Source organism: Oryctolagus cuniculus, chromosome 12 (genome assembly GCF_051225735.1).
Source record: "Oryctolagus cuniculus isolate XC-2025 breed Fujian yellow rabbit chromosome 12, ASM5122573v1, whole genome shotgun sequence".
Classification (NCBI taxonomy): Eukaryota; Metazoa; Chordata; class Mammalia; order Lagomorpha; family Leporidae; genus Oryctolagus; species Oryctolagus cuniculus.
Window position 1 is genome coordinate 87284304 of NC_142878.1, and position 23197 is coordinate 87307500.

Below are 23197 nucleotides of genomic sequence, written 5' to 3' on the forward strand. Positions count from 1 at the left end.
GTGGTCAAACTTTCCCGCTGTCTGTTCAGAGACCTCAGTCAAAAATATTTCTTGAATCTCTGGAGAGGGGAACTGTGCTTGGCCTGGAAAGGTGGCATGTAGAGGCTTTCAAACATTTTTAGTCACAGACTAAAGGCTCCTTTATTCAACCGAAATCTTCAGAAGCCGGTTAGACAAAGCAATCGCAGGGAACACGGAGAACCTGAGCAGCCCCTGACTGCTCCTCTCTGCCCCTCGGCCCGCCCCGGGGAGCTCGCGGGGCCGAGGCGCAGGGCTCCGATTCGCGGGCGGCGGGCGACGGCCCGGCTCGCCCCGCCCCCGGCCCCTGGGCCCCGCCCCCACGCCCCCGCGCCTCCGGGCCCGCAGGGTCCGCCGCGGCCCTCGAGCTCCCAGTACCCCCAGGAACGCTTTGCTCGCGGCGCTATCTCTCTATAAAGTTGTTGTTGCGGCTTCCGCCGCGGGTGGAGGAAGATGGCGACGGGTGGTGGCGGCTGTAGCGCATCGGAGAGACTCCCTCCACCCTTCCCGGGCCTGGAGTCGGAGTCCGAAGGGGCCGCCGGGGGGTCAGAACCCGAGGCCGGGGACAGCGACACCGAGGGGGAGGACATTTTCACCGGCGCCGCGGCGGCCGTGAGTTCGCACCCTTGGGGGCAGCCGGCGGGAGGGAGCCCCCCGAAAAAAAGAGGGGCGCCGCGAGGGGGCGAGGAGGCCGGGCCGTGTGGACCCGGTGAGACCTCGCCCCGGTGTGGTCCTCCGGGCCCGGGGGCCCTGCGTGGGGGCCGAGCGGTGGGGCCTGGCCGCCCCGGCTCCGGGGCGTGAGGGGTGTGGTGGCCTCGCCGCCGAGGCCGTCCTCTGGCTCTGCCCCGTGGTGACCCCGCGGACCCAGGGGGCTGTTTGGCCCAGGCTGACTTGGTGGGTCCGGACTCTGCGTTGGCGCTGAGCCCTGCCTTTGGGCCGTCTTCTGGCGTGGCGGAGGATCGCGTCCCGCCCACAGATCCCCGCGGCAGCCCAGAACTTAGCGGTGATGAATTACCCAAGGCCCTTGCTGGGGCTGAGATAGCCAGAAGTTGGGCCGGCTCCCCTGTTGGCCGGAGGGAGCCGTGGAGAGAGAGATGCGAGTCCGTAGACCTGGAAGCCTCGTCCCACTTAGTGGGATGCCTTCGGGTGCCCGAGGACCTCAGGGAGGGCAGATCTGGAAACGCGAGGGGGAAATGGTGTTTCCCGAAGAAGCTCCCACTAGAAGTCAGGTGTTGAGAAAACTAATCTTTATTCGTGGAATGTGGAAACCGATGATGAGTGACGGAACCGCTGGCGGTGTCTTGGGCTGTTTTACGAGAACACTGACTCACGCCACTTAGTTCATTCCAGCTTGGTAAACTGAAGCGCCGGGTCCATGAATTGATCGTCTCGGATGATGCTTCTCCTCTGGTAGCTACTCAGTGTGTAACTAAGTCAAACCGCTTGACATTCTCTGTGCGGCGCGTGTCTGAAAAAGTTTGAGGCTCATCGATTTGTGTCAAAAAAAGGATTAAGTTTTTTGGTTTTGCTTTTTTGTTTTGGAATCTCTTCCTGGACGATCTTTAGAATTTGACCTGTATGGTATTCAGTGCGTGCAGTCCACCGTCCCAGCTCATAAAGTCCTTGCTGGTGCTGATATAACGATAGCACACTGTCTACTGGTGCCTGTTGTTCTGACAAATGACTCTCACTGCTCTTTTTAGAGTCGGCTTTCTGTATCCCGTTTAAAATAAATCTTGAGTATATTCCTTTAGTAATTCTTCCATAAATCATGGCCGAACAGCTACTGTTGCTAACTGCTGGGATGATAGATATGCAGACTGGGTGTCTGAAATAGAAACTCAGGCCCTGAGGTGACATAGGCAAATGTTGTTGTTTTCCAAAAAGGGGCTGAGAGTGGTTTTCTAGAGTTCTCTAAAGTCCGGGGGTCCAGTGATGTTTGCATCCCTCTAGGTTACTTCATGGAGGTGTGAAACCTCTCTGTTGTAAGATTGTGAAAATCCTTTGTCTAATTTTCAGGGAACTCAAGGAAGGGGAGTCGAAATGACTTTTTACCACCGAAAGCACAATTATTTGTATTTACATGTGATCTAGGAAAACTGAATTATTAAGGAACTCAAGTGCCACCTGTAAGCTAGTTTTTGAACTGTCTGCCCTGATACTCATCTTCAGGAAGCTAAGACCTCCAAGATTCCTCACTGTGAAACTGTGCCTGTCGTTAATCAGCCATTAGATACAAACTGTATTTCAATAAATGCTTGAGGTGTGAGCTGGAGACATTGAGGGATTGCAGCAGCTTGTATTTTAAGGAACGACATTGAAGATTAAATTATGAGCTTTAAAGTCTGATTAAAATCTAGGCTCTGGGTGGGCATTTAGCCTTATGCTTAAGATGCCACATTCCATGTCAGAGTGCCTGGGTTCCGTACCCACTTCTGGCTCCTCCCTCCAGCTTCTTGCTAATGCAGACCCCGGGAAGCAGCAGTGATGGCTCAAGTCATTGGGTTCCTGCCACCCATGTGGGAAACTTGGCTTGAGTTCCCAGAGTCCAGCTTAGCATTGGGGGAGTGAACCAGCATATGGGAGCTCTGATTCTCAAATTAAGAGTAAGTAAATGGGCCGGCGCAGCTGCTCACTAGGCTAATCCTCTGCCTGAGGCACCGGCACCCCGGGTTCAAGTCCCGGTTGGGGCGCCGGTTCTGTCCCTGTTGCTCCTCTTCCAGTCCAGCTCTCTGCTGTGGCCTGGGAAGGCAGTGGAGGATGGCCCAAGTACTTGGGCCCTGCACCACATGGGAGACCAGGAGGAAGCACCTGGCTCCTGGCTTCAGATTGGCACAGCGTGTCGGCCGTAGCGGCCATTTGTGGGAGTGAACCAACAGAAGGAAGACCTTTCTCTCTCTCTCTCTCTCTCTCTCTCTCTCTCACTCTCACTCTCTCACTGTCTAACTCTGCCTGTCAAAAAAAAAAAAAAAAAGAGTAAATAAATGTAGGCTCTGCTCACTAGCTTGACCTTAGACAAAGTAGTCACCTCCACTGTAAAATGTAAATAATGATAGCACAGTTGGCCTTCTGTATCCATTGGTTCTGCCTCTGTAGATTCAGTGCACCATGGGTAAGAAATAGAAAGAAAACTTGTGTCTGCAGTGAATATGTACAGGCTTTGTTTCCTTGTCATCATTCCCCAGACAGTAACTGCCACTTGGCGATTACATTGCATTATATAGTAGAAGTAATCTAGGGACGGCTTGAGGCACACGAGAGGATGTGCTCAAGTTCCGCACAAACATTAGGCAAGGACTTGACCATCCGCGGCAAGGGGGGTGGGGCACCCAGGGCCACAGAATACTCAGTCAGAATACTTGTGGCGCACTTAGGACAATTCCTTCCATGTGAGAAACACTTACAGAGTGCTTGCTGTTTTGGTGGCTTGAGCTGTATTTGTTGATGAGCGTTTTGTAAACTGTAATTATTCTAAGAATCAAAAAGCCCACAAAATCTAATAATGGATTAGAAGAGTTAATTCACCCAAAAAAGTGGATAATGGGATTTATCAAAACTAGTAATAAAATTGATTTGGTTAGCTAAAAGCCATCAAAGTGGGCCCTTAATGATTTCAGTAGCATGGTAATAATTTCAGTTAATCTTCATGTTCTATTTTGTTGCTGGTTGGAGGCGAAGAGGGGGCACTGAAGAATTGGGCAGCTGAAGCATGTAAAATCTAAAACTAATTTACAGTATGCATGCAGTTTCCTGGACATTGATGTACAACAGCTGCTGTTCTTAATCATCCCATCTGCTCTCTTTTCCAGCCCAAAGGCTTTGTTAATAAGTAAAAATGTGATCTGATTTATAATCACAAGAACAGCCTGTGATATATACATTGCAGAATTTATAAACCAGTTAGTTGAATGGAAGAGATTAGAATTAAAAGAATTATTAAAACAAATCGGAAGTCACTTTTTTTTGAAGATTTATTTTATTTATTTGAAAGCCAGAGTTAATGGGGGTGGGGTGGGGAGAGATCTTCTCATCTGCTGGTTCACTCCCCAAATGGCCACAACAGCCAGGGCTGGGCCAGGCTGAAGCCATGAGCTAGGAGTTTCATCCGGGTCTCCCATGTGGGTGCGGGGGCCCAAACACTTGGGCTATCTTCCATTACTTTCCCGTGCACATTTGCAGGGAGCCCGATTGAAAGTGGTACAGCAGGGACTCCAACCTGCGGCGACTTAAACCACTGCACCACAATGCCAGCCCCTGAAGTCGGTTAAGACAAAACTAGCTGGTGGAAGATCTAATTCGTAATGCTTAAGACCTTTCTGCCTCTTACTTTGTGGGCCTATAAATAAAAAAGTATAAAACTCTTATTCTGAATCTTTGACATCGAATTGAATCCAGAAATGTTACAACTTTCTTAGTTCTAGGATGGGATTCTTTTTCTCCTTAATAAAATGAGAGACTGAATTGAAGCCATTCTTCTGGCTTTCCCAATTCTTAAAATCACCATTTTCAAAACACAATAAATGGTATGCATATTTTTATACCTCATGTGACTTCACTGATCTTGTGAACTTCTAAACTCAAATGATTAGACTTGAAGCAAATGATTTTATTTGCCTTTGCAGTTCTCTGATGCCCATCCCTCTTTAGCAACATGCCAGGACCACAGTTAGATTTGCCCTCTAAATTAATGGAGGGACTGTGGTGGCTCTTCTTTTGCTGAGGGGAAGGAGGGGAACATAAATGATTTCCTCAGTTCAGATTTTGGCCAAATCTGGCAACTTCTTCTTTTGATGATATATTAGGCGAATTACAATTTGTTCCCATTACTCTTGTTCTTGAATTGAAACCCTCTAGTGAGTGGGGCCGGTACTGTGGCATAGTGGGTAAAGCCACCGCCTGCAGTGCCGGCATCCCAAATGGGCGCTGGTTCGAGTCCCAGCTGCTCCACTTCTGATCCAGCTCTCTGCTATGACCTGGGAGGGCAGTAGAAGATGGCCCAAGTGCTTGGGCCCCTGCACCCACTTGGGAGACACAGAAGAAGCTCTTGGCTTCGGATTGACACGGCTCCAGCCATTGCTGCCAATTAGGAAGTGAACCAGCGGATGGAAGACTTCTCTCTCTCTGTCTCTCCTTCTCTATGTAACTCTTTCAAATAAATAAATCTTAAAAAAAAAAACTAGTGAGTAGAAAAAGAGTGAAGAGGGGCCCGGCATTGTGATATAGTGGGGTGGGGTAAAGTTGCTACCTGTGATGTTAGCTCCAGTTCATGTCCTGGCTGCTCCACTTCTGATCCAGCTCCCTGATTCTGGCCTGGGAAAAGGAGTGGAAGATGGCTCAAGAATTTGGGTCCCTGCCACCCAAGTGGAAAACCCAGGTGAAGCTTCTGGCTCCTGGCTCCAGCCTAGCCCAGCCACGTCCATTGGTGGCCATCTAGGGAGTGAATCAGTGAGCGGAAGATCTGTCTCTGTGTCTCCCTGTCTCTCTCTGACTTTCAAATAAGAAACTTAAAAAAAAAAAAAAAGGATGAGGAAAATGAGATAGAATAAAGAAGAAATAGCAGAGGACTGGAAAAGTTATATGTTAAATTGTTTGTCCTTGACTACTAAAGAACCATTTACTTATGTTTATTGGTCTTTAATGGGCAGTATAACTTACTTTTATTGGTATTTAAAAGGCTTGGATAGCAGCTGGCTCCTAATGGACAGTTGTTTTACAGTCTGCAGAGAGTTAATGTAAATATAAGTTCTGTATTAGTTTGGCAGGCGTCATGGCACAGTGGGTTAAGCCTCTGCTTGGGGTGCCCACATCCCATATGGGGCACTGGTTCGAGTCCCAGCTACTCTGCTTCCTGTCCAGCTTCCTGCTAATGCTGGCAGCAAATAATGGCCCATGTACTTGAGTCTCTGCTACCCACCTGGGAGACCTGAATGGAGTTTCGGACTCCTGATGTCTGCCTGGCCCAGCCCTGCGCATTTGGTGAGTGAATCAGCCGATGGAAGTTACCACTTTCTCTCTGTCTGCCTTTCTCTCTCTCTATCACTCTGCCTTCCAAATAAATAAATAAAACTTTTTTAAAAAAACGTGATAAAAGGTATGTATTTTTAAAGTCACATGTTAGCATTTAGACACAGAGGACATGTCTTTATAGAATCCGGCTCTAGATCTAAATCTAATCATTCTGGGGAAAAGAAATAAACTTTTTTTTTAAATTATGGTGAAAACACACTTAAGTCAAATTTTTTTTGGCATTTTAGGAGGTGAAATGCTAAGATGATTAGATTATCACCCATTGAATATGTTTTGATTTTTAATAGTATACCTCACAAATATGTACAATCAAAATTTTTTTAAGTTTTATTTATTTATTTTGAAAGTCAGAGATCTATCTTCTATCCACTGATTCATTCCCTAGATAGCCGCAATGGCTAGCATCAGACCAGGTCAGAGTCAGGAGCTTAATCTGGGTCTCCCACTTGGGTGACAGGGGGCCCAGACAACTGGGCTACCTTCCACTGCTTTTCCCAGGCCATTAGCAGGGAGCTAGATTGAAAGTAGAGCAAAATGGCACCTATATGGAATGTTGGCATCGTAGGCAGCTGCATTAACCTGCCATACCACCACACAGGCCCTAAAAAATAATTTTTAAAAGTAAAAAGTTTACTAATTCTCTTTAAGTGTACTGTTCATGGTGTTAAGTATATTTAAATGGGGCTAGCATTGTGGCTCAGAGTTAAGCTGCTGCCTGTGAGTGCTGGTTTGAGTCCCGGCTGCCCCACATGTGATGCAACTCTCTGCTAATGCATCAGGGAAAGTAGCAGATGATGACCCAAGTGCTTGGGCCCCTGCACTCACATAGGAGACCTGGATGGAGTTCTAGATTCTTGGTTTGGCCTGATGTAGGGAGTGGTCAAGCAGAAAGGAGATACCTTTCTCTCTCTCTCACTCTGCTGTTCAAATAAATAAATCTTTTTTTTTTTTTACATTGTTGTGAAACAGACCTTTAGAGCTTTTTCATCATGTAAATCTGAAACCTTATACACATTAAGTGACAACTTCCCTTCCCCCCACCTCTCCCCTAGTAATCACCATTTTGACTTTCCCTTTTTATGGATTGAACTACTTTAGCTATTTCATGTAAGTGGAATCATGCAGTATTTGCCTTTTTGTGACATGCTGTTTTCACTCAGTACATGTGATGTCCTCAAGGTTATCCATGTTGTTGCATGTATTAGTACTGCATTCCTGTTTTTAAGGCTGAATAGCAGTCATATGTACACCATTTTTAATCCATTCATCTGCCAGTGGACACTTGGGTCACTTCTGCCTCTTAGCTGTTGCGAAGAGAGCTGCTGTGAACATGTTGTGCGGATATCTCTTCAGTCTGCTTCCAGCTCTTTAGGGTGTATATCAGTAGTGGGATTGCTGGGTCATGTGGTAGTTCCAGTTTTAACTTTTTTTTAAGATTTGTTTATTTATTTTGGAAGAGTTTCAGAGAGAGAGATTTTTCTTCTGCTGGTTCACTCCCCAGATGACTGCCACAGCCAGCGCTGGGCCAGGCCAAAGCCAGGAACCCTGGGTCTCAGACGTGGGTGGGTAGCAGGAGCCCAAACACTTGGGCCATCTTCTGTTTTTCCCAAGTCATTGGCAGGGAGCTGGATGGGAAGTGGAGCAACTAGGAGATTAACTGGCACCCATATGGGATGGCAGCGTTGCAGGCTGCGGCTTTACCTGCTATGTCACATATCCTACCTCAGCTCTTTTTTTTTTTTCTTTTTTTTTTTTTGAAGGTTTACTCATTTGAAAGGCAGAGTTACAGAGAGAAAGGGAGAGAGAGAGATTGAGAGAGACACAGAGAGAGAGATATCTTCCATCCACTGGCTCATTCCCGAGATGGCCATAATGGCCAGGGCTGAGCCAGGGCTGAAGCCAGGGGCCAGGAACTTAATCCAAGTCTCCCACATGGATTCAGGGGCCCAAGAATTTGGGCCATCTTCAGCTGTTTTCCCAGGCATGTTAGCGGGGAGCTGGATCAAAGTGGAACAGCTGAGAATCAAACCCACACCCATTGGGGATGCCAGCATCGCAGGTGGCAGCTTAACCTGCTACATCACAGTGCCAGCCCCTACCTCAGCTCTTTTTAAAACCAGTTTATTTCCTTTTGAATGCTTGAAGAATAACTTCTGTGAATATGTACAGAATTTTGTGGTTTTATTTAAAACCAAAAGGCGATTAATAGTTTAACTATAATAGTTTTCTGTTCTGTTATACATGCATGGTCATTGTTTCCAGAGCTGTAACCTGTCCATAATAAATTCCTTGAGACTAGGTAGCCTTCCTCTGGTCTTAATGAGACCAGAAAGTGAATCTACAAATTGGCAGAGATTTTGCTTAGTTTGTTTATTTATCCACAATTAATATTAGTAAGTAGTTACAAGTAAGTTTCTCTCTAGGGTGTAGTATTTTCTATGGGCAGATTGCTTCATATTTGGTTTTGGAACTAACATCACATCAGTTGTTTAAATCTGGTCAAAAGATCAGAAGTTGAAATTTCAGAGGCAGTTGTTGGACATTTGGTGTGCCAGTTTTAAGTTACCACTTGGGAGTCCCCAGGTTCAATTTGAAGCTGCACTTCCCAGCCAACTTCCTGCTAATGTGTACCCTGGGAGGCAGCAAGTGATGGCTCAAGTTGTTGGGTTCCTGTCACCCACATAAGAGACCTAGATTGACTTCCTGGCTTCAACCTGGCCCAGCCCCAGCTATTTCAGGCATTTTGGGATTGAACCAGCAAATGAGAAATCCCTCTGTCTCTGTCTGTCTACCTTTCAAATAAACAAATTTTTTTTTTTTTTTTTAAATTCACATTATCTTTTAATTTCATTTTCCTTGAAGTTTTTGAAACCCTTCCATCCTCATACATACATTTTATATACTTAAGACCCTGAAATCAGTTAACAAAAGTAAGGACTAAACATTAATCAGTGCCATTAAAACGGCAGAAACAAACGTCAAATACAAAACTTAACTTTACAAATGAAACGTCCTCCCTAAGCAAGGCTACTTGGTCTCTGCTGTGGCAGATGGAGCATCTCGAGGGTTGCTGGTCTCTGCTGGTGCAGCCACAGGTCCTGTGACAGTAGCAGTGGCCTCAGTTAGAGCGTGGGCAGCTTCAGGGTCGCAGCTGTCTGCTGTCTGACTCAGGACGCTCTCCGGCTGAATGGGGGTAGTGTCAGTCTGAGAAGCTGGGGGTTCTTGACCGGCGCTGGCATCTGTGGGACTAGATGTGGTGTCAGTCTGAGCAGGCAAGCCCTCTTCTTCTGTATCCAATTCTGTTTCTTGATTTGGAATTTCTTCACTTTCTTCAACCATGGCAGGTGGTAGCTGTAAGAAAGTCTGATGATAATGATGTGTAGTCTGTATTAAATGCATGTACATGTTGTATACAAAGTTTGCCATCTGGGGCATGTTCTTTATTATCTGTACTTCATGAGATGGTCTTTCTCCATTCTTTCTAGTGGTTGGGAAAGGTTCCGTTGGAATTATATGTAAATGCAGTGGGCGGGCCGTGAGCTGGCTGAAAGCTGGTGTTAGTTCAAAACAGTTTTGGAAGAGAGATACTCTGGCAAAGATATAAAGTCCAAGTCTGGCTCTAGACATGGCCACCACTAAGCGACGGACATCCCTCAGATGACCCACTGCCCTAGTTCGTACTAGAGACAGAAGAATATAATCATTCTGCTGACCTTGAAATCTATCAACAGTAGTCACCTTATTTGGTCTCCCAATCAATGGATTATTCCCACATCGTCTATTTATAATGTCACGAATAAGATGCTTTTGCCCATTGTATGTCGTTAGAATACTGATCTTGTCGGCAGGGTATCCAAGTAAGCACATGTACATAAAAAGTGCTACCACATATTCTGCCTCTCCAAGATTCTGATAAAAATAAGGATTAGGTTCAGACTCTCCCACTCCCTGAAAATCTTCAACATTAATAAGCTGGAAGTCATACAGTAAGCCAGCATTTGCTGTACTGAACTCCGGCAAGAGCTGCACATGGGGTAAGTTTCCCAGATTCTTGTACCGCCAGTTGTAGAGGTTGCATAAGCTTGCCCTGGCTCTCCCTTGAGCATCAAGGTCCACAGTAGGAACTCCAACCCGGACAAAACGAGTGAAGAGTGACTGTTCCATGTTTGAATACTTCTGAAAGGCCATATTTTTAATGACTGGAGGTAACTGGTGATGATCACCAATCATAATCCACCGTTTTAGCCGGCTAAAACCATCCTGAGGATTCTGTAGGAGAAGAGGTATGAACGTCTCTATCTCTAGAATCTGGGCAGCCTCTTCCATTAAGATATTGTCATACTTGAAACCTAACTTGACCAAGTCATGTCGTTTTAAGGCAGCATGAGTACAGGTCATAGCAATGATTTTGGCTTCTTTCACCAAAAGATACTTAGATCTGTCCAATCCACTACGAAGCAGTTCAGAGGCTCTGAATTCCTCAAGTTGAGTAAAGATTTTCTTAATATGCCTGAAACATCCTTCAGCAATTTCCATGTCTTCTTCATAAGATCTGCCTTTAAAAATTGGTTGAGGGGCATTTGCAAAGTATTCATGAAACGGGAAGAAAGTAGAGACTTCTGTAACATCTGGTGAAGTACTACCTTTATTTTTCACTTTGCTAATATACTCTTCCCAACGAGACATCAAATAAACAAATTTTTTAAAAGTAAAAAGTTGAAATTTCACTTTCTGATAAGATTTTTCTTGAACATGTCAGTGGTGGAGCAGACATTGTAATGCAGCAGGTAAGCCACTGCTTGGGATGCCCACATCTCAGATTGGAATACCACTTAGAGTCCCAGCTACTCCACTTCTGATCCAGCCTTCTGATCACAGGGCATTAGCAGTACTTGATGGCCCAAGTACTTGGATTCCTGCCAGCCATATCTGAAACTTGGAGTTCTCAGCTCCAAGTTTCTGCTTGGCCCACCCCTATCTGATGTAGGCATTTAGGGACTCATCCAGCAGATAGAAGATCTCTCTCTGTCTGTCTCTCTGTCTCTCCCACTCTGTCACTCTGCCTTTTGAATAAATAAAAGCTTGTAAGGGCCAGTGGCAAGGATTATATCCAAAGACTTGTTTTAGTGTGCTGCTCAAATAGTAAACAGGTCTTACTTCTAACACATTTAGTTTTTGCTGAAGTCCATAGACTGACTCATTGATTTATTTATCATTGAATTCTAGAAGTTAACCTATTAGAATTATAGAGGAAGGGGCCAGCATTGTGGTATCATAGTGGGTTAAGCTACCTCCTGCAATACCAGTATCCCATATGGGTGCCAGTTGGAGACACAGCCACTCTACTTCCAATCCAGCTCCCTGCTAATGTGCCTGGGAAAGTAACAGAAGATGGTCCAAATTCTTGGGCCCCTGCACCCATGTGGGAGACCCACAAGAGGCTCCTGGCTCCAGTCTGGCCTAGCTGTGGCCATTGCAGCCATTTGGGGGAGTGAACCAGCAAATGGAAGATTTCTCTGTCTCTGCCTCCTTCTCTGTAACTCTGCCTTTCAAATAAATAAGTAATCTTAAAAAAATAATTATGGGGGGCTGGCACTGCGGTACAGTAGGTTAATCTTCCACCTGTGGCACCAGCATCCCATATGGGCACTGGTTCTAGTCCTGGCTGCTGCTCTTCCTATCCAGCTCTCTGCTATGGCCTGGGAAAGCAGAAGAAGATGGCGCAAGTTCTTGGGCCTCTGCACCCACGTGGGAGACCTGGAAGAAGCTCCTGGCTTCAGATCAGCACAGCTCCGACTATTGTGGCCATTTGGGGAGTGAACTAGCAGATGGAAGACCTTTCTCTCTCTCCCTCTGTCTGTAACTGTACCTCTCAAATAAATAAAATCTTTTTAAAAAAAGAATTATGGGGGAAATGTAACTAAACATGGTTATAAAGCACTTTTAAAGGAAGGGAAAGGCTTTCTTTGAAGATTTATTTACTTACTTGAAAGGCAGAGTGATAGAAAGGGAGAGAGATATGCCATCTGCTGATTTACTCCCCAAAATGGCTGCAACAGCCAGGGCTGGGGCAGGTTGAAGCCCAGAGCCTAGAATTCCATGCTGATCTCCCACACGAGTGGCAGGACCCAAGTGCCTGGGCCGTCTTCTGCTGCTTTCCCAGGTTCATTAGCAGGCAGCAGGAAAGGAGGTGGAACAGCCAAGACTTGAACACTCCAATATGGGATGCTGGTGCCACAGGTGGCAGCTTAACCCATTGTGCCACAATGCCAGCCCTGGGGAGAAGATTTTTAAAGATGATTAATAAGAGCCCAACTTAAAGTGTATTTAAAATTAGAATTTGGGGGAGGGGGGCAGTGCTGTGGCATAGTAGGTTAAGCCTCCACTTGCGGCTCCAGCATCCCACATGGATGCCAGTTCATGTCCCAGCTGCTCCACTTCCAATCCAGCTCTCTGCTATGGCCTGAGAAAGCAGTGGAAGATGGCCCAAATGCTTGGGCCCATTTACCTGCGTGCGCATCTGGCTTTGCATAGGCCCAGCTCTGGCTATTGTGGCCATTTGGGGAGTTAACCAGCAGATGGAAGACCTTTCTCTCTTTCTCTGTAACTCTACCTCTCAAATAGATAAATAAAATCTTTTTAAAAAATTAGAATTTGGAACTGTGAGAGAAAAAGCAAAGATTACATTTGGACTTCTGGTTTCTGTGAGGAGTCAGTGCCTCTTTGCTTACTCAGATGTCCAGGCATTTGCAGTTGGTTATGTTGGGAAGGAAGAGAGAAAACAGAACAATGTAATTTCTCTCCCTTGGCCCTCCGAGCTCCTCAGCATTCTTAAGTAACTTGTGGCATAAATAAATCATGGGTAGTTGGTAATTGCTGGAGCAAGTAGCCATAAGTGTCTCATCTCCAGGAAAAGCCTGTTGCTCAACTTTTTCTGGCTTGTTCTTTTGCTTAGTCAAATGGACAGCTGGGGCTTCATTCTGCTTTCAGAGCAGTTTTGAACTGGGTTTACTTTTTCAATTTAGAATATAATCTACTTATTAATACTCTGGCCCCTCTGCAATTTTCTGGGCCCCTCTAAGTTCTGTTAGTTTGAGTCTCAAACCAACAGAAATAACACCAGGGGATTCAGTAGAATGTAGCTGAATTTTGGTCACTCTGGTATGCCCTTTTAGTATGAGGTCTCTAATGGCCTGCTCATGGTTTGCCTTAACTCACTCAGTGGTCAGCTTCAGGCACATTTTCCTCACCTTCCAGCCCCCTCCTCCATTTTCATTAGTCCCTCTACTTTCCAGCCCAGAAGTTCTTCAGCTTTTTGCATGGACCCAGTCTGAGAGCAATGTTTAATAATACATAAGATTACATGGGAAACTAATTATGTTGCAATACATTTATCACCACACTAAAACAATTTTATATTTATACCATGTTTTTAAAACTTTAAGTAATAAGATCTAGGACCTGGAGGAAGATGACCCAAGTAGCTGAGCCTCTGCCACCCGTGTGAGAGACATGGGTGGAGTTCCTGGCTCTGACTTCACCCTGGTCTAGCCTTGGCTATTGCAGCCATTTGGAGAGTGAACCAGTGGATGGAAGACAGCTTTCTTGCTCTCTCTGTCTCTGTCTCTGTTTCCTTCCCACCCTTCCTCTCGCTATTGCTCTGCCTTTCAAATAGATAAATAAATACATCTTTTTTTTTAAAAAAGTTTGTGACAATAGAATTGTAATTTTATTCCCATCTGAGTATATGGACCATTGCCTGGATTCTGTGGCTCATGGATCCTGAGATAAAAACATCTAGTTTGACTTGTTAAGCTATGAGAGGAGAGAATGCTGGAATATATTAATCAGTTATTCACTCAGTTTAGAGTAAGATGTCCTGTATTCCTGAATGTCCACTCTCCTAAGCACAGGTGCTTGCAGTGCCTCCGGATCATTTTTGAAACAGTGCTGATAGAGGAGTCTCTGCCTGTGGTAGGCAGAATAATGCTCCCCGCTTCTCCTCAACAATGTTCATGTCTTAATCCCAGAACTAAGGGATATATTAGGTTATGTGGCAAAGGGGCATTAAGATCACTCATCAGCTGGCCTTAAGATAGGGACATTATCCTGGATTATCTAAATGAAGCCAGTATCATTGCCAGGATCCTTAAAAATGTAAGAAAGATTATGGAAATGACTGGAAGAAAGACACACAGAGATGGGATGGTGCTGGCTTTGAGGTGGAGGAAGAGGCCATGATGAGTCAAGGAATAACTCAAAAGCCAGGAAGGAAACAGATTGTGTTGGACTTCTGTAGGGACAGAAGATAATAAATGTGCAGTTATTTAAACTGTTCAACTTGTGACTGTTTTAGCAGCAGTGGAAAACTAATGCACTGTCTCACTTTGCTCCTTTCTCCATAGAAAAGTGGAAAAAGAGCAGCCTCATGCCGAGGCCCACCAGGGTAATCTTTAAAGACTGCATGGCTGCCCTTTATCATCTGGGGATAGCGTTTGGGGTTGACTTATTCCTAGTTGTCTTTGCCTTGTTACTGTTATTGTGATCACACTACTTATTAAAGTATACTGGTTTTCCCTAAAAAAATGAGTACTCTTGTCCTTTAGAAGCAGTATTCCCTTAGCATTTAATTTGAATTTGACCTCTAACTACAATGGAGAACTCTAACAATACCTACCCTTTTGCGGTCCCTTGAATATAATGCACAGATTCTAAATGGAGCCAAGAGCAGTTAAGCAACACAAGAAGAATCACAGCTGGTTAACCCAAGGGGAAGTTAACTGGAATCCCAGTGGTACTTTTCAGTACCAAATGGCTGTGTCAGCTCATAGCAGCAGCAAGCCCTCATCTGTCCTTCACTGAGCCTTGTAGTTTGAGGCTGGTAATTGTCAAGAAATACCCGTTTGCTCTTAACAAAGGTGCTCTCTTGCTTCCGAGTACCTCTCTGTGGATTAGTGTTTGTATGATATGATAAACAGAAGCACTTGAGCTGTTAAACGGGCTTATCGGTGGAACCACCTGCTAGCTAACAGCCAGAAGAGGGAGGCAAGTATTGGACACCCTTGCTAGGCTTCTGTCAGCTAAAAGAATAAATGAATAATTGCTTTTGTTATATAAAAAGAGTAAGGGAAGTAGGCAGAGCACTTCTTTTTACCTTATCTTCTACACCACAGTGTTTTTACCACAAAAAAAAGTCTTTTATCTGTTGCTTGGAAATTTAGCCCCTTTCAAACAAATGGATAGTTATGGGACTTCCTGACAACTAAGAAGTTTTTAAAAATATAGATTATTGGGCTCAGCGGGTTAAGCTGCTGCCTGCAACAGTGCATCCCATACCAGAGCACTGGAATCCTCAGCTGCTCCACTTCCAATCCAGTTTCGTGCTGATACACCCAAGAAGGCTACTACAACAGAAGATGGCCTGAATACTTGAGTCCCTGCCACCCATGTGGGTGACCTCTACGGAGTTCCTGGCTCCAGACTTCTGCTGGCTCAGCCTTAGCTGGTACAGGCATTTGGGGAGAGAACCAGCAAATGCAAGATATCTTTCCCTCTCCCATCCCCTCTGCTAATTTGCCTTTCAAATGCATAAGTAAATTTTTTAAGATTTATTTTATTTATTTGAAAGAGTTAGAGAGAGAGGTAGAGCCAGAGAGAAAGAGCAAGAGGTCTTCCGTCCACTTGTTCACTCCCCAAATGACCACAATGGGCAGAGTTGAGCTGATCCAAAGCCAGGAGCCAGGAGCTTCCTTCGGGTCTCCCACACGGGTAGAGGGACCCAAGGACTTGGGCCATCCTCCACTGCTTTCCCAGGCCATAGCAGAGAGCTGGATCGGAAGCAGAGCAGCCAGGACATGAACTGGCGCCCATATGGGATACTGGCACTGCAGGCCGCAGCTTTAACCCACTGCGCCACAGTGCCGGTCCCAGTAAATCTTTAATACAATAAAATAGATATTATAAAGCAAGGTTTAGTGTAATCAAAGTGTCTTTTTCTTCCCCCAAAATAAGTTAATTCTAAAATTTTAGTTGTTGATCCAAAGTTAGCTTTCTAATATGAATTATACCTAATACCGTTTAAAATTAGCCTTTTAACTTTAGACATAGCATATGCAGTGTGCTCTTTTAATGCTCAGGATATGTGTCTTGATGACAAGCTATTGTTTGACTATAGTTTCATGGGAGACTTGTTTTCTGTTAACATCCCTGTGTGAATATGGGATGCCATGAGTATGAGTCCATTTATTCTGTCTTTAAAAGTACTTCTGCTCAGTGGTGTTTTTTTTTTATCTGATTTTAAGTAAAAATTGACAATATTCATATGTCTCAGTGGCCAGCTGTGTGCTGGGGATTGTTCAACCAAAAGAAAGAAGCTTAGTTTGTCCAAGGCCAATCCAGATCAACTAAAAGTAAGTTTGTTAAGGACAAAAATAAAACAAATATGAAGAAAGACGAAGCTGGGAGGGGTGCTGTACAATATGCCAGAGATAGGATTAACACACTAAGAAGAGTGCGCACTTAACTAGGTAGTGCTAACTTAGCATAGGAAATAGCGAAGCACGTCAGAACAAATCACAGAGGTTCAGATGTTCAGTAAACTTGCTGAAACAGATTTTTCCCAGTCAACCTAGTCACTTTTTTTTTTAATTTTTTTTTAATTTTTTTTTTTTTTTTTTTTTTTTTTGGACAGGCAGAGTGGACAGTGAGAGAAAGAGAGAGAGAGACAGAGAGAAAGGTCTTCCTTTGCCGTTGGTTCACCCTCCAATGGCCGCCGCGGCCGGTGCACTGCGGCCGGCGCACTGCGCTGATCCGATGGCAGGAGCCAGGATCCAGGTGCTTTTCCTGGTCTCCCATGGGGTACAGGGCCCAAGGACTTGAGCCATCCTCCACTGCACTCCCTGGCCACAGCAGAGAGCTGGCCTGGAAGAGGGAAAACCGGGACAGAATCCGGCGCCCCGACCTGGACTAGAACCCGTTGTGCTGGCGCCGCAGGCGGAGGATTAGCCTACTGAGCCACGGCGCTGGCCAGTCACTTCTTTTTTTAAGAATGGTTACTATTGCTGTGGTTATACACCCTCATACAGTGCTAGAAGGTGTATAAATTTGTGGTCTTTCTGGAAGGCAGCTTAACAGTCTTTGCAAATTTTATGTCCAATAATTTTGCTTAAGAAGCTATTCCCTCTGAATAAGCAAATGTTAAGATGGCTATCACAGGCCGGCGCCACAGCTCACTTGGCTAATCCTCCGCCTGTGGCGCTGGCACACCAGGTTCTAGTCCTGGTCGGGGCGCTGGATTCTGTCCCTGTTGCTCCTCTTCCAGTCCAGCTCTCTGCTGTGGCCAGGGAGTGCAGTGGAGGATGGCCCAAGTACTTGGGCCCTGCACCCCATGGGAGACCAGGAGAAGTACCTGGCTCCTGGCTTCGGATCAGCGTGGTGCACCAGCCGCGGCGGCCATTGGGGGGTGAACCAATGGAAAAGGAAGACCTTTCTCTCTGTGTCTCTCTTTCTCACTGTCTACTCTGCCTGTCAAAAAAAAAAGATGGATATCACAGAGGCCGGCACTGTTGCTTAGCAGATAAAAGCCGCTGCCTGCAGTGCCAGCATCTCATATGGGTGCCGTTCAAGTCCCGGCTGCCTCACTTCCGATCTAGCTCTCTGCTATGGCCTGGGAAAGCAGTAGAAGATGGCCCAAGTCCTTGGGCCACTGCACCCACATGGGAGACCCAGAAGAAACTCCTGGCTCCTGGCTTCAGATCAGCCCAGCTCCAGCCATTGAGGCCATTTGGGAAGTGAATCAGCAGATGGAAGACCTGTCTGTCTGTCCATCCCTCTCTCTCTCTCTCTCTCTGCCTTTCAAATAAATAAATCTTAAAAAAAAAAAAAAAACTATGCAGAGAATTCAAAATTATTTTGCAACAAGAGTAACTTAATTATTTATTTCTTTATTTTCATCTACGTGAAAAACATACTGACAGAGACAGAGAGCAAGAGATCATCCATCTGCTCTTTCACTCCCCAAATGCTGCAATGGCCAGGGATGGGCCAGACCGAAGCCAGGAGCCAGGGACTTCTTGGTCTTCTATGTGGGTGCAGGGACCCATGTACTTGGGCCATCTTCTGCTACTTTCCCAGGTGCATTAGCAGGGAGCTGGATCAGAAGTAGAGCAACTGAAACTCAAACCTGCACCCACTATATCACAACGCCGGCCTCCATATAATTTTTGAAGCAAGCCCTTTTCTAAGTATTGGTAAGAGTGTCTTTCATGCTGATGAACCCAATATTGGGATATAGCTGTTTTGCATGACAAATTGAGAGTACCCAAATGGATCTGTCATTTCTTTTGTTGTATTGAGTCAGAAAAGGTCTTCTCTGGGGAACAAACTCCCTCAGATTTGTTAAGGAAATGTTTCATAAAAGCTTTCTTAAATCAGGTCTTTTAACTGATTTGGCCTTAGGGTCTGACTTCAAAACCCTGCAATTTACACAAAGGCTTTTGAAGCCAAATTCCCAGCCTTCTCTTCATGTTCTGCACAATCTGGCTTTGTTCATTCTGGTACCGGTCTGGGGACCCACCCCAGCCTTGCTGGTGGCTGATCACTGAGCTTTTAGTAAAGGCCACGGACTGACTGTATTTACACCATGTGCTCACTAGGCTAAGCATGACTGTTCTTTGTTCTCCTAGCCTGACACAGGGTGCAGTTGAAATTTGTGTCTGAGTTCACAATGAAAAGATACGTTATATTTAGAAACAGCATTAAAGTGTTATGTACTAACCCAGTGTCATGTGGGTTGGTAATATCTATACTACAAGGCTTCAGTCGACAGTTTAGCCAATGCCACAACGTAAACCAGGGTCAGACCTTGGATTCTGGACTCCAGTGTGGTGTCACTAGGATGTGCCCCATCAGCATTTGAAAGATAAAGGTCATCAGCTGAAAAGGAGAAATGGTTTGGACAGGTTCTTTTGAAAATTATCTGGGTGTACACATACCCACATTGATATCGCGTGCTTTGGGGAAGGGCATTTCAGCAAGGTTGTGGTGTTAGACATTAACCCTAAAATGTGTGTGCTTGTGTTAGCTCTGTGATCACTAGAGCAGCACTTACATTACTAATAATGATTGGCTGCGTATTGAACTAACAATCCTGTTTTTCCCTAAACACCTGCAGGAGTGGCTGAGGTATCTATTCAAAGTTACTGTCTAGGCAAGTTGGGTTTGGTTTTAATGGTACTGCTTTATTCAATATGTCTCATTGTTTCCAGAATAAGCCCCATTCTCCAAAGAGAATCACATCCATTCTTCCCATCAACAACGGCTCCAAAGAAAATGGGATCCATGAGGAACAAGACCAAGAACCACAGGATCTCTTTGCAGGCAAGTGTGGACTCAGAATTTATACTAAGAATCTTTTAAATGGCTTTGTTAAGTTTCTGAGTAAAAGTCAAAAACAAAAAAGAAAGAAAAAGGTTTGGGGAAGATACCTTTATGTAAGAGACTATTGTGGAGAATTCCAAAACATGTGAAATCCAGGCTCTGCTGTCCAGATTCTTAGAGGTTTAGGAAGTCAGACATAAGCAGACAGTTATGTGAGGTGAACAGACTCTGTCAATAATAGAAACGTGGTCAGAGGAATGAAAGAAATACTGTCCCAGGAGCTCACAGGAGGATGCGCTAAGGCAGTGGCTTTAGACTTTTATGACCAAGACTGATAGTAAGAAGTGTCATAATCCAAAATATGTGCAAAACGGAAAGGTTTTAAGTGATTTGCCCTTATTACTTCTAATAAAATCTGAAATGTTCTATTATTTCCCCCTTTTTAATGCTCTTTGAAATGCACTGAATTCATTTCTCAATCCCCCAGCAAGCCACAACCTACAATTTGAAAAGCACTAGTATAGAGCAGGGTTTCTCAACTTCTGCCCTACTACCATTTGTCACTGGATCATTCTTTGTTCAGGCAGCTGCCCTGTTCTCAATAGGGGATGGTTCCTCTCCCCTAACAGACACCTGGCAATGGTTGGAGACATTTTTGGGTGTCACAGCTGGAAGTGCTGCTGTTTGTGGTATATAGAGGCTATGGATGCTATTTAACACACTGAATACACAAGACAGACCCTCAGAAAAGAAGTGTTCAGCCCAAAGTGTCAGTAATGTTAACACTGAAAAACTCTGGTCTGTGGTGCTACTGGAAGACTTCCTGAAAGAAGCAGGATTTATATAGAAGGAAAGGAAAATGGGTCCAAACGGTTGGACAGACACATAAAATGTGTTTGAGAGATAGTTGATAAACTTGTGGGCCAAGGCAAGACATTCTTAGAGAAGCAACAGAATAGAAAACTGGGAATTTAGTTTGAGAATAGGTCTGGGAAGACTTTGGGCATCAAAAATTAGAGTCTGACTTTTCATCCTAATGCTAATTTAGAACCACTGGCAGTTTTGCATAAGGAACATGACAGGACAAAGTAATATTTTAGGAAGATTGACCTAGTGAAATTCTTTTATTAAATAAATTGCAGTGGACAATTAAAAGTGGAGACTTTTTTAGATGGCAGTCACAAATGACTTCAAGAAGGAAATGGCAAAGACTGAATATAAGGTGATAGAACTAGGAAAAGGAAGAAGAAAACTGAAAAGAGAAATCACCAAAATCTGGTGTTAGTGGTTGGCTATGACAAGTGTCTAAATATTGGGATTAAAAAGCAAGCAGGTAGTGCAGTGGCTAAGCCTCCACTTGGGATGCCCACATTCCATATCAGAGTGCAGGCTACTCTGCTTCTAGTCCATCTTCCTGCTAATATACATTGTGGGCAGCAGCAAATGATGGCCCAAGTAGTTGAGTACCTGCCACCCACATAGCAGATGGAATTCTAGGCTGGCATAGCTTTGTCTTGTGAGCATTTGGAAAATGAACCAGCAGATAGAAGATCTCTCTCTCAGATAAAATGAAATAAAAAATTACCCCACTCTCAGATTTGTTCCACTTGGGATCAAGTTGAAACTCCATAAGAGAATGGAGATTGAAGACCAAATCAAAGGTTTCAAGTCCAAATTTTGAAAAGATGGCTCCATTTTTAGAACCACGTTCTTTTATTTTTAAAGATTTATTTATTTGAGAGGCAGAATTCAGAAAGAGAGACAGAGAGAAGTCTTCCATCTGTTGGTTCACTCCCCAAATGGCCTCAAGGGCCGGAGCTGGGCCAGTCTGAAGCCAATAGCCAGGAGCTACTTCCAGGTCTCCCACATGGGTACAGGGACCAGGCGCTTCAGTCATCCTCTGCTGCTACCCAGGTGCTTTAGCAGGGAGCTGGATTGGAAGTGAGCAGCTGTTACTAGCATCAGTGCCCACATGGGATGCCAGCTCCACAGACTTTTCCGTTACTCTTATCAGTTATTCAAAGAAAAAGCATGTTTTTAATGTAAGTTTTGGCAGATGAATAACAGTATAAAATGCGCATGGACCAGCGTTGGTGCTGTGGTTTAAGCTACTACTTGTGACACCAGCATGCCATGTCAGAGTGCCAGTTCGAGTCCCAGGTAGTCTGCTTCTGATCTAGTTTTCTGCTAGTGTTCCTGAGAAGACAGTGGATAATGGTCCAATTACTTGGGCCCTTGCCACCCATGTGGAAGACCCAAATGGAATTCTAGGCATCTGGCTTCTGCCTGGCCTAGCACTAGCCATTGTGGCCATTTGGGAAGTGAAATAGCAAATCAAAGATTCCCACCCCCCGCCCTTGCCCTTCCTCTCCCTCCATCTCTCTCTCACTTGCTCTCTGTCAGTCTGCCTTTCAAATGAATATTTTTAAGAAATACAAAGCGGCCGGCACCGTGGCTCAATAGGCTAATCCTCCGCCTGCAGCGCAGGCACACCGGGTTCTAGTCCCGGTCGGGGCGCCGGATTCTGTCCCGGTTTTCCCTCTTCCAGGCCAGCTCTCTGCTGTGGCCCGGGAGTGCAGTGGAGGATGGCCCAAGTACTTGGGCCCTGCACCCCATGGGAGACCAGGAGAAGCACCTGGCTCCTGGCTTTGGATCAGCGTGGTGCACCGGCCGCAGCAGCCATTGAGGGGTGAACCAACGGAAAAAGGAAGACCTTTCTCTCTCTCTCTCTCTCTCTCACTCTCACTCTCACTGTCTAACTCTGCCTGTCAAAAAAAAAAAAAAGAAAAGAAAAAATGCACAGACCTTCAAAAGGCTTTCAGTAGCACTCTAATAAGCAAATTTTTTTTAAAGATTTATTTTTTATTTATTTGAAAGGCAGAGTTACAGAGACAGGAGGCGAGAGAGAGAGACAGACAGACAGACAAAGAGAGATCTTCCATCCATCCGCTGATTCATTCCCCAAATGGCCACAATGGCTGGGGCTGGGCCAGGCTGAAGCCAGGAGCCCAGAGCTTCTTCCAGGTCTCCCATGTGGTTGCAGGGGACCCAAACACTTGGGCCATCTTCTGCTGCTTTCCCAGGCTCATTAGCTGAGAGCTGGATTGGAAATAGAGCAGCCAGGTCTCGAACTGGCAACCACATGGGATGCTAGTGGTACAAGTGGAGGCTTAACCTGCTATACCACAAAAGCCCTGCAAAAGGTTTTAAATGAGTAGTACCTCCTGTTTCATTTCCATATGGATTTATAACTATTTTTGTGAGACCTGTAGGATGGGAATATCCTGTACATACTTTAGCTCCTTGCTTGTTTCAGGCTCATAGTAACCTAACGTATTGATTATTAATGCTGCTTCTTTTGCTTTATACCCCCACACCAGGGTCAGATTGTATCACCAGTTCTCTACGTTTCCTGGTGGTGATTAGATTCCATTTCTAACAGCTTGGGGCAGCCTTGTCAGCACCTTCAATGTGTAGAACATTGAGCTAGGACTTGATTATTACAGGTCCCATCTCTGGTCTTCTTTCAGCTCCAAATGAAAATATAGAAAAAAAGAAACAGCTTTCATTGAATTTCCTAAGACTAAATTTAAATACCTACTGAGGCCAAATCCAAATAGATACTTTTTTTCTTTACGGAAAGGAAGAAAATTGAACTTAGCTTTAGAACTTCTAGCTCCATTGCTCCAAGTTTAAAGTGCTTTCTTTCTAAACTACTTTGGTTAGAAAGACTTTCATACATTATGTATGTCTTCTTTTCCCTACTTGGATAGTC

At 45.0% G+C, this 23197-nt stretch overlaps 1 protein-coding gene and 1 pseudogene across 3 annotated transcripts in view; one reads left to right on the forward strand and one right to left on the reverse strand.

Annotated features, from left to right (window-relative positions):
- Positions 1-459: 459 nt before the first annotated feature.
- The window catches only part of SNX1 (sorting nexin 1), a 45262-nt gene continuing 22524 nt past the window's right edge, over positions 460-23197 (forward strand). The window contains exons 1-2 of one of the 2 annotated variants that reach the window (XM_002718154.6): positions 460-630; positions 19311-19422. In XM_002718154.6, coding sequence (XP_002718200.2) covers positions 472-630; positions 19311-19422 — 271 coding nt within the window. In that variant the 5' untranslated portion in view covers positions 460-471. Of the gene's footprint in view, positions 631-14455; positions 14492-19310; positions 19423-23197 lie in introns of those variants that run through there. The other variant, XM_089310543.1, reaches the window with a different exon arrangement.
- LOC149123148 (RNA helicase aquarius pseudogene) lies at positions 8896-11592 on the reverse strand (annotated as a pseudogene). The gene has a single exon (XR_016218246.1). The product of XR_016218246.1 is annotated as an RNA helicase aquarius pseudogene (transcript).